The following is a 16,560-nucleotide window of genomic DNA, read 5'->3' on the forward strand; positions in this document are numbered from 1 at the left end:
ATACACATGCACACCTTACCAAAACCAGACTTCATGCTGTTAAGAAAAGCTGCAAGCCCAAGGAGCCTAAAAGCTTTATTGGACATGCAGCCACTTATGTCTATCAGTGCCAATAGCTTCTACCTCTCTTGTCCTCTGAGCTACAGGGTCATGCTGCTGGTCTTATCCCCCGTTCCCCACAACCACGCAGATTTTAAGATTTTGTTTCTTCTGTCTTGATTGCCTGAGGTTTGATTGGTCCAGTTCTAACAGGTTTGGTTGTTGCAGGAGGTGCAGGGGTGGGTTTCTCTTCCACTTTCTCCTGACAGACCCCAGAGGAGTCTGCCATTGGTTCTGTAGGTTTGCTTCCATTTTCATCCACTTTCTGCACTTTGCCCCCTATTGGTTTGCTTGGTTGTTGCTGCTCAGAGAAGAATCGCTGTGTGGACTGGAGAACCTCTGCTCTCTGCTTTGCCTTTAAAAACAAAAGAAAACCAAAACAAAGACAAAACAAAAAAAAACAAAAACAAAAACAAAAAACAAAACAAGAAAGAATTGGGATAAAACCACTTTTTCTTTGTAGGTTCTCTCTCTCTCTCTTTTTTAAAAAAAATTGCATGATCAAGTTTACAGGTCTGGCTTTTCCAAAAGGGGAAGATCTTGCTATGCTTTTAGTATCTTCTGCAGGTACTCCCATGCCTGACAGTTCTTCTCATTAAAAACAGACTGTTAAGCCTAATCCTCCCATACATTTCTTGCCACTATTTCAGAATTCCTTTCCCTTTCTGGGGGCTAATTCTGAACACTCTGACTCAGATCCCATTAATATCTGGATTAAACTCTATGGCCACGTCCAGATGAGCACGGACACTGGTTCCCCCGAGGACAAGCAGCAGCAGCACATCTCGTGCTACTTGTCCCTGGGGAATACCTGTACAATGCACCCTCTGGCATGCAGCAGGTTACTCTGGATAGGGTAGGGAAGGCTGGTCCACAGTTGCTGGCCCCAGCAGTCTTACTTGGGGTAATGGGGGGCAGGGAAACTACAGCCATGGCACTTCTGCAGCTGGGAGCTTGGCTGGGAGCTGGAGTGTGGCTCCAGTAGGCCAGGCTCCAGTTTTAGGTGACATGCATTGCAGCCATGTGCACTGCCCCACCTTTTTTCACGTGGGTTTTTTTGACCCCAGGGTCTCCTGGAGTCAACTCCCTCTCCCCACTGTATGGTAGTAGTGAGGGAAACACACAAATTTGCTGTGCATAGTTCTGCAGACTGGTCCAGGGCACATGCTGCATGGCCATGCTCATCCCTATTATTTTTAAGGAACTTGTAAAACACAAAACACTGCTTTCCTCTAGTTCAAATACAGTAAACTGTTCAAATACAGTAAACGTTCTGTTAACTGGCATCTTACAAGCTGGCATGCTCAAATAACCACCATGCTGGCTTGTAAGAAAGTGAAACCAGAAGTGCCCACCGTGGCACTTCTGGTTTCTCCGAGCCCCCACGGCCTGCACTGCCAAACCCCCATGGGCTGGGGGCATAACAGGCTGTGCAGAACCTGCCTCCCTGTCCCATGGCGTCTGCAATGCCTGTGGGAGGGGCGGCAATGTGACAGGAGTGTTGAGTACACCCTTGATGCAAGTGTTGAGTACACAACCCCTCTGCCTTGATGACACTGGGATTCAACATTCTTATACTTGTTGCATAAGCTCCATCAATACTAGCAATAATTCTGCCACTGTATCATCTTGACTGGTTTTGTGCAGGGTTATATAAGAAAAGCAAAAAAACACTGGAAGCTGGCCACACCGCAACAGAGGAAAAATTTTAGGAACTCAACATACCAATACAGTTATACTGTCCCACTGCAGCTAAAGCCTCTATTGTACCCACCCCATCTTCGTGACAGGCATTGCCACAATATTTAGAAGCACTGTTTTCCCAAAGTGGACATTTTATCCACTTTACAGATATGTTAGAGCAGGAATAACAATCAGAAGTCTTAGTTCCTTGTTGCCATCACTAGATTGTGCCTGAGCAGTGATAAGACTGCTTTCAGCACAATAATGTGGGAACCTGGAATCCTTCTGCAGACCCAAGGCCAACAGCAGCAGCCCATACAGTTCAAATGTTTTGTTCACATGTAATAAGTTATTTCTGAAATTGTTTGAAAAACACAGGAGGAGGTACAGAAAATAAGATTAAACAATGTGTTTGCTGTCTTAAAGGGAAATTTCATGTGTGACAATCCTGATTCAAGGTCACACCAACATACTGTTCACCCTTGTGTGTTAGGTTTACAGCTAATTTGTAGTCCTAGCTGAATTGATAAACAAAGATTTAAGTGAAGGACTGAAATTCTGAAACATTTTCCGCAAAGCCTAATCGCTTACAAACCAACCAACCTTTTCTACCTTGCTTCTATACCCCGAGGTATTTGACATGGAATGACAAATAATTAGCAAGAGTTCCTTTAACGTGAACTCTAAGGAGCTGGGTAATCAGTTATGCAAAATATTGGCAGATGAGTACAATTTATTACAGTACAAGCTTATGGTGTTCCGACACAGGCTCCCAAAGCCACCACAGTTGCCTCAGCTTGAAGGGTCCCAAAGTGCTTTACAAGTTATGTACATACTTCACACCATGTACTATTGGAATAGCAACAACCTTTTGCATGAAATGTGTCAGCTGTGTAACAGTTTATAACAGGACGAGAGAAGTGCTGTTAAAGTTACAGGGAAAACTAGCCAGGACTGAACTTAGAAACTGGCCAGTACGTTTGGGGCTCAGTGCTACTCTGGAAGTTATGCGGTATCTTCGGTAATCACAGCTATTCAGGATCTTGGGTTTTATCTCATCCAAAAATGCAGTCTCCTAATATTAAAAATCTGAGATTTCTTTCAAGTGATGACCACTGGCCACAAACCCCGCCCCCAACCACATTAGAGCTTGCTGTCAATTACTATAGTTGTAATTCCTTAAAAAAAAGTGCTACTGGGAGGGGGTGAGGGGCGCTGTTAGATGTGGTCTTTGTTTAGACATTAAAATATCTGGTTAAAGATCCAGAGGCATCTTAAGACATGATTCATAGAAATTCTTGCCTTCCTGCCCTGCGAGCTGTCAAGACTGAACAGTTGTTAACAGCATGGCTGTTCAAAATACTAACCTTCACATTTTGTTCAGCCTTCATCCCAGCCTGGGCCTGATTGCCTCTGACTCCAGAGAGCGATCCACAAGGACCTCTGGCCACATGCTGTAAACGAGGGTGGCTAATAAGGCCTGTGGTCATCTGAGGTGGCACCTGACTAGCCAGTGCCATGGGTGGCCTCTGAACAGGTGCTGGGAAGGTGTTAGTATGTGGGGCTCTTACCAATGGAGGGATCAGGTTAGGCTGAGAGGAAATCTAAGTTGGGGAAAAACAACAAAAGAAGACATTTAGCCATTAGAAAATTGCCAACTAGATTGCATGTTGGCTTCTCATTCGAGGAGTGGAGGAAGAGGAATTGTGCCTACTAGAAAGTTATACTAACGTCAAGAATGTAGCTGGATTTCTCTTTGTGATAGGCCATGTTTGGATTCCAGAAAAAGAGTTGCTCCAACAACTGAAAACTCTAAATGACATAAAATGGGGGGGAAAAAAAAGGTGTTCAACCACTTTTAGCAAGCTGAAAACTAAAGACATCACTAGTAAAATGGGCTTCTTACAGATACTAGCATAAAGTTAACTCATTTATCAATCCAAAAATCAAAATGAATCCTTAAGCCAAATACTCCAAATCTATGCAGACATATCTTATGTTTTTATTCGCAATATCTATTTATCTAGAAGCTCAACCACGTCCAGTTATAACCTGGCTGTTGTACCTTTTAAAGATGGTTGCTGCAATTATTCACGTGTACAATGGATCCTTTTACAACTACATTTCCAAGAAGAGCCTACGAATCTGTTTGTTGTTTGTTTGTTTTTTTAAAGTCATCTTAAATATGCACTGGGACCCTTCAGAGACACTGAGCTGTTTGCGCCCCCCGCCTTTGCTCCTAAGTTTGTACCGCAGTTAGGTGCTTTAAAAGCCCTGTGGGGAAGCCTGCAGAACAAATGTCTGTATTAGATCAATGCAAACTAGGACTATTAACTTCTTTGATTTCAGGTGGATAGAAATTACTGAAAATTAAAATGCACGACAAACCAGAAAACCTTCATTAACAGTTAAAATTTAGACAAAAATTGTGCCTCATATGAAATCATTTGCTTGATTAAAAACGTTCTTCACTGAGTTTCAGAACTGTACTTGTAACCCCTCATAAATACCAGGGCCCATGAGCCTTAAAATGTTGTGGGATTAAATTTAGAAAAGTCAGCAAGTTTTCTTCTAGGAAGCCACCAGTTGCCCACCTGGGGTGCGAATTGTGGAGGAAATGGCTGCGTCATTCTCACTGCAGCAGCTGCCGACTGAAACTGCTTCTGGTAGACAATGCTGTTCATTTTATTGGACTGGTTGTTAGGACTTGTAGAACTGGCCCTTGAAAAGAAAGCAACAATTAGAATCAGCACACTGCTACCACCATGTGGATGCTTTTGTCATGATGCCTTTCTAGCTGGAAATCTAACTCAAAAAAAACCAGTCTTCAGATATTAGAGATGCTACTGTTGGACTGCCAAGGCAAATGAAGCCAGGTTATGGTAATTCCACAGAGAAAGAGTGAAGTTTATACTACTGATGCCAGAATGAAGAAAGAGCATGTCGATCACTCCTGACTCCATCCACTTTTCATTTCCTTTTTATTACTTCTCACTCAGCTTGTACATTTCCCAGCACAGGAATCTGTGACAACTGATAAGTCAGTGATCCTTGCAGGAAGTGAGGTGTGAAGAGAGATAAGAAAATAAAGGGCAGACTTCAGCTCTCCCTGCCTTGCCTCCCTGATTGGCTGCTGCCTGGCCCCCCGGCAGCGGGGTAAGCACTATAATAAATAAATTCATTTTTGAAATGGGGAGCCATTCAAATTTACCAAAATTATGGAGGAATAACTTGAGTCCAACAAGGGATACCTTGAGTCTAAAAAAAAAAGGGTTGTGAATCAGTGTGCTAAGCACACCACAGGAGTAGTTAACTTGTATAATTATATCTATTTTCATCCCCACTTCCCTTGCTCATGGCTTTCTGGAAGTTGTTTTCAGGATGAAGTTTTCCAGGACTGGTCTTTGCCAAGAATTTCTTCCAGTTTGAGGGTTAGTAAACTTGGCCCAAGACTGTAAAATGTTGGAACATTTTGAATTGCCATAGAACCAAAACAGACGATACCCGAAAGCTGAGTTTTGGCATGCAGAGCCTGCATTTAGGAATACTATATAGCTTTATTCTGGAGGAAATGGGATTCTAATGGCTCTAAGTTTCATGTACCGTGCATGTTGGATGCATTTCTTATAAGGTGTTAACGAACACTGATTTAAAGCAAATGTGTGCGCAACCAGGCAAAACGCACACAGTTTTGTTAGCTTAAAACCAGTTCATATTTGTAGTTTTCAGTTTGAACTAGGATGAATGCTCACAAATCTCAAGTCTTTCAGTCTAGCTGCACAGAAATTATGGGGGAGAGGCTTTTGAAGCAGCTGAGGGATCTGTTAAAGTGTGCAAAAAAAATATACGTGCTCTCGTGGGCTTTCTAATACGTCTGGGAGAGGGAATGTCTCAATTGTTCAATTTACATGTTGCCTTTTTTTTGCAACTGAGCAAAACACCAACTTTGGAGACAGAACTTCCTTTTTTTTTTTTCTTTTCCACCTCCCCACCCCCGACAAAATCTTCTCCCAATGAAATCACAACAACTGTACTAACGGAACACAAAAGTTGTATTATTAAAGGGATGTTCAACTTAATTTTAATAAGCCACATCTTCAATGAAAATTGTCAGAGTGGAAGAAACTGCTCAGTTTAGGTAATTTGTATGTTGTACTGTCAGTATAACTGAAGAGGTTTATAGTTTGCTGAAAAGACATTTTTATTTTTGCTCTTCTGCTAAGTACAGCAATTGCAAATATGTATATATACTTGTAATTAAAAGGACATATCTGAAGAGTAGTTAGACCATTGATTGGATGATCTTCATTTCTAAAGTCAAGAAGTGCCAAAATTAGAGTTAACTTCAAGCCTTCAATGTCCAGCATCTTTTGATAAGTACACACTCCTATAGGCACAGGATAGTACACATTAACTTTCCTTCTAGAATCTGAGGATACATGTGAACTGCTAAACAGTAAGTTAAGCAAGCGTGAGAGAATAAACTATTACCAAATACTGAACATGTGTACTTAGTTTGTATTAAAAGTTTCTGGAGATACTGCATTTCAAAAACCATAATGTATCCACAAGGGGGAGAGCAAAGCTGTGTGAGAATGCAGACTTCACCATTTTCCAGCTGAGTATTTAACCATACATCCATATTTATTTCCATAGTCCTGAAGCAGGCTCAACATTCAGTGATCTCAGTGAAAGTTCTGTTTCACAACTGCAGTCTTTCACAGAAGTAGATAATTTCACAAAGATACAAGCAATGCATGTACTATAAATCACAACTTTTTATTTTTGAAGAAAAGCAGTTACATTTCTTACAGAGATATGAAAATGAGGAAAAGTAGAAATGTTTCCAGAAACTTTCCTCCAAAATTCCCTCTTACTAGGGCCAAATACAACTGATTCTGTACACAAGCACCTAAACACAGTCAGTATAATGCAGTAGAAATCTAACCTGCACAAATGAAACTAAAGAGATTTTGGAAGTTATGATGAAAAACAAAAAAAGGTCAACTATCTGCCTAGCAAATTGATGGCAAGCAATTTAGCAACTTGCTGACATTGAAAACACTTTTTAAACTACATTATGCAACAAAATTTGGGATGATTTGAAATCTAAAGCAACCCAAGGAGTTGGATATTAAAAAGGCACTGCAGGATTAACTGGCTTCATTCAGAACCAGGGCACAGACATCAAGCCATAAGTTCAGACCCCCAAGCCCCAGCATGCAACTGCCACAACACCGCTTACATTAGCGTATCTGAACAAAAACATCTATGACTAAGATATGCTTGCTTCCAATACACCAAACATGTCAGTATGAAAATACTTTGGATGTGTCCCTCCATTGCATGCATGGTGAAAATTATAGTCAAACAAAACAGTTCATGGAGAAACAGCATAGAGTCACAAAATATCAAGTGCAGCTGCAGGTGAAATGTAGTGAACACTGTCCAAAAATGAATCTCAACTATGATTTGTAGTCCTCAAGTGCACTTTATAGTCCACTGAAATCTTCAGAACTTTCTAGCTCTATTTCTGCATCCATTTCTGACTTTAGGGCCTGCAGAAGTCATTGCCTTCTTAGAGTTTCTGAAAACACGCTCTTCTCACTCCAGGTGCAATCTGGCTGGGTTACAACATGACCTATTTAAAGGCCCATTAATTGAAAAAGCAGACTTTGGAAAACCCAAATCTCTGCCTCCTCTGGAGTAATGGTGAGGTGTGGTCTGAAAATGACTGCAATCTTCATCTCCTGGATATCAAAGGAATCCGAAAATTCTACCAACTATTGTGGAAGTCCAAATTGTCACATATCAGATTTGTATGAAATGAAAAGAGCTATCTCCACCCGATTAAATACTTAAACTGTCTTTAAGAGCTATGCAAACTAAAGTCCTTTCTCTGATTTCCAGGCACCTCTAATATGCACCGATAGTCTGTATGCTTTGTTCTCTACCCTATTCTGCCTAATTAAAAGGTTGACCCCTCAAGCAATACTGTGGGCACATCAAGAAAGAATATTTTGCATCAGCAACATTACATTTGACTTATACATTTCCCTGAAAAGTTCTTAACTCTTTCCTATTACAGCCAAATAGGCCTGGCAAATTGTGTATGCATTTATTTCCAAGTTTTAAGAACTGTAATCACAGAATATTTACAAACTAACATTTCAGAGATGTTGCCATAATACTCATTCTTTGAGATGTGACTTGCACGTGCTTTAGTTTATGCACTGCATAGGCAGTTACTATTCTCAGTGAAGCTAACAAAGCAACATCTTTGAAGAACTTACTCTAGCACTACCCTAAGGCAGGTCTTTGCTATCAGCCGTTTTTACATCCATTACTCATTTTTAAGAGTTCCAGTCTAATATCACTTAAAACATTCAATTTTAAGATTTTAGAGTTGAGGTTCTTTGGTTTTGGGAGTTATACTTCACTTGGCCTAACTGATAGCATATAGCAATGTTGTTCTTATGTTAAGATTGCTAATTAAATGATGTAATTTAGAAGCACTGCTAGCCCCTTAACTCTCACCACTTTCAAAAGAGCTGAAAGAAGTTGCTATACAACATCAGTCCGTGGGCTACCTAGCCCAGTAACCTGACCCTAAAAGCATCAAGTAGTTGAACAAGGACTGGCAACTGGCTACATATCCATTATCAAACTACAAATACTGCTTCACAATACGCTAATTTAAAGGAAATCTGAGTTTAAAATGGCTTATTTACCGGAATGGACTGGAGGTTGGAGTGGTACTTCTACCAGTAACTGGAGGAGTTCCTGGTTTAACATCAATGCCGCTTCCAAAGGCCTTCAGATCCATTTCTGACATCTGAAGAAAATAAACAGTTTACAAATGCTATTTTCATAATGGCAAAGTTAAATTATATCCATCAACTATCTTGCGCTGATAGTTTAACCCAAATATCTCCACTGGAAAGAAAAACAGCAGTAAAAAACCCCACAAATCAGTACAGGAACTTTCAATACAATGAGATCCTCCTACCCAAGGCCCTCATCAAGAGCAATTCCTTTACCACAAGGAACTCTTATTTTTTGCCCTGAGATTTCAAGCTTTTCAGATTTCTAGCGTCTTATATAATAAATTAAAGTCCAGAATCCCTCCAGGTTTTTGGACCTCGACTCTTGGCTGCAAATGACTTTATTTAGCCCTCGCTGACTGAAGCTGACCAACAAATGTTGAGCCTCAATGTTCCAGTCCGGCTCTAATTTATGCAGAAATGAAGAGCTCCACAAAATAATCCAGTTACAGAGCGTTAACTCTAAAAAATAAGGACACAATACAATAGCCAAAATAATGGAAGCAAGAAGTAACATGTCATTTAGCAGTAGAATATCCAGATTCATAGGGGAACAGTGGATCCCTGTGGTCCAATTGTGGCCCTGCCTTGGAAAACAGTCTGGATCAAGACCACTGCTGAGATATTTCCATCTTTTATTTGCTACTGTAGTTTCTAGACAAAAGATGTAAGGTTGTGTAGTACCATAATCATGAACCTCCTATTCCCATACAGATTGCTCTAGGCTTATTTATTCACTTATTTTTTAAAAGAGGCTGTAGGCCCTATAATAGGCATATAATAGCCAAGGGACTGCAGCATGAACCTTTGTAGATGCAGCAAAAGGCTCGGTCCACAAAGAAAAGGAAGCCATCCATATATTTAACTAGACATAATCAAACAGAACACAAAGATGAGGAAGAACCATGGGTCAAATAGGCTATATACATTATATTATAAGTTTACCTTAACACCTTACAAGTAGTACTTTATGTAGTCAAATGTACTGTTATTTTGCTGTGTTTTTGTTAGAATGTTTAGATAAATTGCAAAAAACACAGCAGCCTCGTCAGACTGTAAACTAAGGTGAAGTAGTAACAGAGCAGTGTGAAACTTGTTACTCCATTTGCTTTCACAGGGATACAAATCCCAAATAACTAACACCTTCCAGTGTTCACAAGAAATCTAGTTTAATCCTGTTCTAAGAGTTTCTAAAACCAGCCATCTATAAATACTTGAAATAGCTAGAGTGGACTTCTACTTTTGAATATCAAAATTTGGTCCCATCCAGAGCTCAGCAAACCAACTCAAGTCCCAAATGAAACAGAAGCCTGGCCAGTGTACTTATTTCTTCCCTGGATCAAGGCTACATAATCACTGCCTTTACTGATGCAAATAAGTCTTTGTTAATGTGTATCCTAATAAAGCTTTCAAGCTGTGACTAGACTGGTCTCACTGGTCAATCTCCTCTCAACCACAATTAAAATTTAGCGTAACAGAGGTTACCTTACAGTAACTGGAGATCTGCAAAATGTCTTATCCATTTGCATATTGCACAGTTGACACAGATGGGAACAAATACAAAATTTGAAGGGGGTACCTGATCAGTGTCCAGTCCCCCTAATGCAGGGGTGGACAAAATGCGGCCTGCCAGGCCATTCTATCTGGCCCACAGGGGCCCTAAAAAAAATTTAGAAAATCAATATTTAGCTGCCCCTGGCTGCCTGTCATGTGGTCCTCAATGGCTTGCCAAAACTCAGTAAGCAGCCCTTTGCGTGAAATAATTGCCTGCCCCGCCCTAACGGCATGTAAGCATGTAATAGGTGTTGAATCCAAAAGATAACACAGGCATCTCATGTGCCCAAGCTTGAAGATTTTTCTGGCAAGCAGCACCACTAGAGAGCAACAACACAAGCCCACTGGCTCCTTGTGCTTTGCAGCAAGGGTCACAAGGGTGGAGTGCACCTACCACACTCAGTCTCCTCTAAACTATGGAACTCTAAACATGCAGGACTTTGAAGGATGGCTCTGAAGGAGACTGGTTGTGGAATGTGCAGCAGGGCACCTAATTTCATAGAATTTCATTTACTGGATGTCTCTTTGGGATTAGGATGCAAATAGGGGATATTATGAAAAAGGTCCCTGAAAAGGGATGGTAAAGGAGAGTTGGGAGGCAGGCACTGAGAAGAGCTGGGTGGTACCTCCAGTTGTGACCATGTGTCCAAGACCTGTTTGCCCTTGTTAATGCATCCCCCATTTATATCTAAAGTGGGCCAGGAAGCTCTCAAAGGAAAGGAAATAAATCAGCTGAGTTGTTCAGATTTCTCAAGAGTCTTGTCAGAAGAAGGATGCCTTGAGTGGAGATGAATCTTTGCCATTCCCCTGCTTTTTGCTACTTTCCTTCCTTGTCATACCATGTGTAAAGCTACATTCTAAGATCATTAGGACAAGGACTTTAGTTCCAAAAAAACCCCTGCAGCAAGCTCACCACTTCCGGATACTATGAAAGTAGCATATATTAATCATTTTCACTGTTGCACAAATTTAAATAATATACCTTTCCAGTAGCAGCAATCATGCTGTGCTGAGTTCCCGCAGGGATTAATCCTCTGAAAGGCTGGCTTACTTGTGCAGGCCTACTAAGATTTTGAGCCGGAGCCTGGGGTGGTGTGTGCTGCAGTGGAGGCTGTAGTGACTGTGGTAAAGCAATTAGAGGCTGCCCTGTGGATCCAAAGTTCGGCAAAGAAAGCTGTGATCCTGGTAAAGGTACAGTTACCTGGGGGAAAAATATGAAAATATCAGTAACATTCATACAAGTTTCATTATTTTAAGACGATAATTCTCCTGAATAAGGAATAAAGCTATTGACAATACTCATAGAAATGCAGCTAAATTCGTCTCAGAATTCATTACATAGAGGGATTTCATAATGAATTAGTTGAAGTATTTGGGTATTTGCATTTCAGGAAACTGTTAAAAAGCATTAAGTTGTATATTGGGTAATAACTGTAATATCATTGAAACAGCTTCCCAAAGGAACAAAAAAGTCAATTAAAAATTCAGCCCAGGAAAAACAAACAAGATAATTTTAATCCTAAAAAAATACAAAATGACAATTTTCAGTCAAAATATTCAAACAATCATAATGGCTACTCGGTAAAGCTAGATTTTATTCTTCTTCAAGAAGCTCAAGGCAACGAATTTTTAGAATGAAAGAACTGGACTGTCTATTGATGTCATGTCACCTATGACATACTTTTTATTAATAGGGATTAATAACCAGTTGCACAAACAGCTATTTAAAAGCAGTAAGTATCTGAAAAAGGTAGAAAAGTCAGCTATTATATTGCTTACATTTTATGGTCTGTTCCCCATTAATACAGACATGAAAAATTGCCATATTGTATTCTGAGGCCTTCAAAGAATGGTGTAATATTCTCTGTAAACCAGTGCTACACTTAACGAAATGATTTGCTGCAAGCAGCAGAGCACTGATCACATCAGACCTAAACTCCTTTACCAGTAGTATGCAAATAAGTTGCAAACAAAATAAATCAATGCCAATATTTTCCATTTGGAGAAGGTATTCATTTTTACTTCTCTACCCTATTCTGGATTTTGCACTATTTCAATAGGATTTATAATATGCCATTTTACTGGTGCCCCTCATACATACTGTTTGACAGCTCTAACATTCAGTCAAGATAATTCAATAAAACATTAAAATATCAAAATGTAACATTTTAAAAACATAAATCAGTATCTAATTTGCAAACATACTAGCTTGCTTGCAAAAAGCAAACTAGTTATAATTAAAAAATAATTCCTATTAATTTAGGTCACTGACATTTTATATAAAAACATTCAAATCTGGGAATGTCCTAGGATCACTGGATTAACCAGACAGACTGTTATGTTTGCTGACAACTGCTGGCACATTCCCAGTCTTTACAGGAGCACACACTTCTCTCCACAACTATAACCAGTCTGAAGTTTCAGCAAAACAATGAGATGTGTCATTGGTAAGTAGGATGTTTTGACTGTTCTCAGTCTCATGTGCTTGCCTTTCTCTGGGCTATTCTCTCTGATGCATGCCCCCACTAAAGACAAAAGGTGCTCCTCTTCCCCAGGAATTACTACTATGCATGTTATTTCTCCTATTGTCATTCAAAGCTTTAACTGTATAGGAAAACTTCTCTACCAGAGTTCCAAGCAATTAAGATTAAAAATAAATTATATTCAAACTCATACCTATTGTTAAGTCTTGCTAATTTTCAATTAAGGGCAAGATGTTAGAACTATGTAACTGAAAAAATCAGCAAGACTTAATAATAGATCAATTTTATTCAACAAAGAAATGTCTTTAACTGCCCCAAGAAAAATAGCTCATAACACCAGTTATAAACAATAGCATGCTTGTAATAAGAAAATACAATTTAGGAAATTTACCATGCCATAGTTTACCTGCTGGAGAGCACTGGGAGACTGAGCGGTATTATAGAAATTGCTCTGACCAGGCTGTTGAACTTGTCCAGAATATAGATTTGAAGCCTGGGTGAGAGTAGCTCGGGCCTAAGAAGAGAGAAATTGACAAAACACATCACTAAACAATTAAGAAAAACGATTTAAAAAAAACGGCATATTATTCTGGCTTAAGTCAGCTTGCTTAAATTGTTACATCATAAAAAGATTGAAAATCTAAGAATTTCAAATTTGTGAAGTTTCTACTTCTACTTAAAATCCAAAAGCAGAATATTCCTGCATACTGAATACAGTAAGAACTAACAAAATACCACACACACAATTAGAGACCCATCTGAATGTGGAGACCAGTTACAATGGCAGATACAACGATGCTGCGAAAAAGATTCTATGAAAGAACCATTAAAAGTCCCTGTTCTCTTGCATCAATGTCACATAGCAACTACGGAGGTGGGCCTAACAAACTAAAAGTAAACACTGATTTTATGAAGGCCTTCTGTTTCACATATACAATTTCAGAAAACCCATCTGGCTATCTGGGATCTGCCGATGTTCCCATACTAGTTAGAAGCAAGTCTGGACAGTATACCGTTTAACAGATTGCATTTTACAATACTAAAGCATCAGAACCTTCCCCCCCACCATTGGTTCAGTCTTGCATTGTCTTCACCAATAAGACCAGTATCAAAAAGCTCCGTACCTGGAGGATGTGTGTATCAATAAGCTGAGAGCCTCCTAGTCCTGAAGCTTGACCAAGCTGGTGTTCATACAAGATGGGAATAGGTTGAGTGTTGGAAGTCTGCTGGAATGCAAGACTCGACTGTGCCTTGGCAAGTTCCTGGTGCTGCACTGTTTGGAAGTTGTGCAAAGCTGTGCCAGACAGAACTACTGGTGATGGCTGAGATAGACCACTCTGCATAAAAGCCTGCTGTGACCTACAAAAGATCAGGCTGTGTATCAAGCACAAAGAAGAATAACCTCTAGATTTAGAAATATCTGTTATGCTCACTTGTACTAGAATTAGACTTCACATTTCTACTGGCCTTGGGAGGAGGGAAGATTTTTTGAACTGCTGCTATATATACACACAATAATTCCCCTTGAAAATACTGTGAGCTGCTGGCCTCCTATTTAGAGAAAAACAACTGGACTTCATAATTTATTAGTGAGGAACTTAAATGCCTTATGCTTTTTTGGGTATACTAAGCTATTTTGAACAGAGGTACTAAGAACCCCCAGAAGCACTTTAACTAACTGCACTGCCACATGCAACATACATACATTTGCTTGAAAGCAGAGTTTGTTCTTGGTCTCTATGCTGAAGAGCACGGGTGGGAAATTATTTTGGCTGGAGAGCCACTTAACAAGTTTTGGTGAGCTGTCAAGGGTCATACAAAATCTTTTAGAAGATATAATTTATAATTTATCTATAATTGGTTAAATTATAGATATATTTTAATTTTATTAAAATATCTTGATTTGTGTTTTTGAGGCAATTGTGTAATAGCTCAAAATAAAATCTTACTTTATAAATTGTGTGTGCGTGCGTTTGTGTGCATTTCAGGGGCTCCCTACATGCTTGGTGCCCAGAGCTGGCCAGGAGGAGAAAGAGGAGGAAGGAAAGAGGAAGGGGGTACAGACAGCACGTACAGCAGAGCTTACCTAGGTGGTACAGGACAGGTACAGTGTGCCCCCACACCCATGTAGTCTGCGACTGCCACTGCTGCACTCTGCATGAGGCCAAGCCCTGCCCCTTCCCACCCCTGGCCCGTGTACATAGCTTCTTGGTGGGGCTGCTCCCAGTGTGGCAACAGCTGCCCAGGTACTGCTTGGCTCCCCTATAACCTGCCTCCAGTGGATGCTCTTCTTTCTGTCCCTGCTGCACTGCAAGGGGTGGGGGGGAGGAGAAGGGGGAGTGCAGGGGGAGTTGCAGGTCCAGGTTGCCTTCTACCCAACTCCACCAGCTGGGCATCACGAGCTACTACCTGCAGGGGACCAAGTGGGTGGAAAGTGGTTGGGAGCCGGAGCCCCACTCACTGAAGCAGAAACTGCTCAGCTGTAGCTTCCCCACAACCCAGAGTGGCATGGGAGGGGCAAAAAGAGGTGGTGGGGGGAGCCAAGTAGCACCTGGGTGGCTGCAGCCACATTGGGAGCAGACCCCAGGAAGCTGTGTACACTGGCCAGAGCTGGGATCATCTGATGGGCACTGGCAGGACTGCAATATGGGCTGCCTTGGGCAAAGTGCGTGGGGCTCAGCCCCATACAGAGCACCATGGGGGCAGCCACGGGCTGGCTCCAATCAAAGCTAACCTATTTAACCATTTCTTTGCCTCCATTTTTCTGAGTAGGGACTGGTTCACCCCCCTAGCTCCCACAGGCCCCAGGGGAGGCGCACCCAGGTCTAGGGTCAGTGAGGATCTAGTCAGGGAACTTCTGGAGGGACTGGGCATATTTAAGTCAGCTGGTCCTGATGATCTCCACCCCAGAGTGCTGAGGGAATTAGCAGAGGTCATTGCGGGACTCTTGGCACGACTTTACGAGCATGGTGCTCTGGTGTGGTGCCAGAGGACTGGAAAAGGGCCAACGTGGTTCCCATTTTCAAAAAGGGGAGGAAGAAGGACCCAGGAAACTATAGACCCGTTAGTCTTACCTTGGTCCTGGGTAAGCTTTTTGAGAGAATTATCCTGGTGCATGTCCATGAGGGGCCAGCAGGGGAGATTATGATTAGGGGCAACCAACATGGGTTCATTAGAGGCAGGTCCTGTCAGACCGACCTGGTGGCTTCCTATGACCAGGTCTCAAAATCCTTAGATGCAGGGGTAGCAGTGGACACAGGCCTTCCGAAAGTCCAGAAAGACTTTGACACTGTCTCTCACCCCGTTCTCATTAAAAAACTAGGGGACTGTGGCGTTGATACCTAGACAGTCAACTGGATCACTAACTGGCTGGGGGGCCGCACTCAGAGAGTGGTGGTGGATGGGCCCTATTCGACCTGGAGGGATGTGGGCAGTGGGGTTCCGCAGGGCTCGGTCCTCGGGCCCGCACTGTTCAACATCTTCATCAGCTACTTGGACAAGGATATAAAATTCACAGATGACACTAAGATGTGGGGGAAGTGGGGACACCAGAAGGGAGAAATAGGCTGCAATCGGACCTAGACAGGTTACAGGGGTGGGCGGATGAGAACAGGATGGGTTTCAACACTGACAAGTGCAAGGCGATGCAGCCGGGGGGGGAACCAGCAGCATACCTACAGGCTGGGGTACTCTCTTCTCATCAGTGCAGAGGCAGAAAAGTATCTTGGAGTCATTATCGATGCCAAAATGAACATGGGCCGACAGTGGGGGGACAGTCAGGAAGGCCAACTGTACCTTGTCATGCATCCACAGATGCATCTCAAGCAGGTCCAAGGAGGTGATCCTCCCCCTCTATGATGCACCTGGGGAGGAAGAACCAGCCCCATACCTACAGGCTGGGGAACTCCCTTCTCATC

The 16,560-nt window shown here is 41.6% G+C and overlaps 1 protein-coding gene across 12 annotated transcripts in view; it reads right to left on the reverse strand.

Moving 5' to 3' along the window:
• The window catches only part of PRRC2C (proline rich coiled-coil 2C), a 101,450-nt gene that overhangs the window by 23,499 nt on the left and 61,391 nt on the right, over nucleotides 1-16,560 (reverse strand). For 5 of the 12 annotated variants that reach the window (XM_019530795.1, XM_019530798.1, XM_019530797.1 and 2 more), the window contains 8 exons: nucleotides 13,768-14,017; nucleotides 13,035-13,157; nucleotides 11,143-11,361; nucleotides 8,514-8,617; nucleotides 4,377-4,503; nucleotides 3,514-3,594; nucleotides 3,150-3,386; nucleotides 5-454 (listed from right to left, as the gene is read on the reverse strand). In XM_019530795.1, the coding sequence (XP_019386340.1) occupies nucleotides 194-454; nucleotides 3,150-3,386; nucleotides 3,514-3,594; nucleotides 4,377-4,503; nucleotides 8,514-8,617; nucleotides 11,143-11,361; nucleotides 13,035-13,157; nucleotides 13,768-14,017 (1,402 nt within the window). In that variant the 3' untranslated portion in view covers nucleotides 5-193. Of the gene's footprint in view, nucleotides 1-4; nucleotides 455-3,149; nucleotides 3,387-3,513; nucleotides 3,595-4,376; nucleotides 4,504-6,540; nucleotides 7,566-8,513; nucleotides 8,618-11,142; nucleotides 11,362-13,034; nucleotides 13,158-13,767; nucleotides 14,018-16,560 lie in introns of those variants that run through there. The other 7 variants (XM_019530792.1, XM_019530794.1, XM_019530796.1 and 4 more) reach the window with 7 other exon arrangements.

The sequence above is a fragment of the Crocodylus porosus genome, unplaced genomic scaffold (assembly GCF_001723895.1).
Source record: "Crocodylus porosus isolate Cpor-Errol unplaced genomic scaffold, CroPor_comp1, whole genome shotgun sequence".
Classification (NCBI taxonomy): domain Eukaryota; kingdom Metazoa; phylum Chordata; order Crocodylia; family Crocodylidae; genus Crocodylus; species Crocodylus porosus.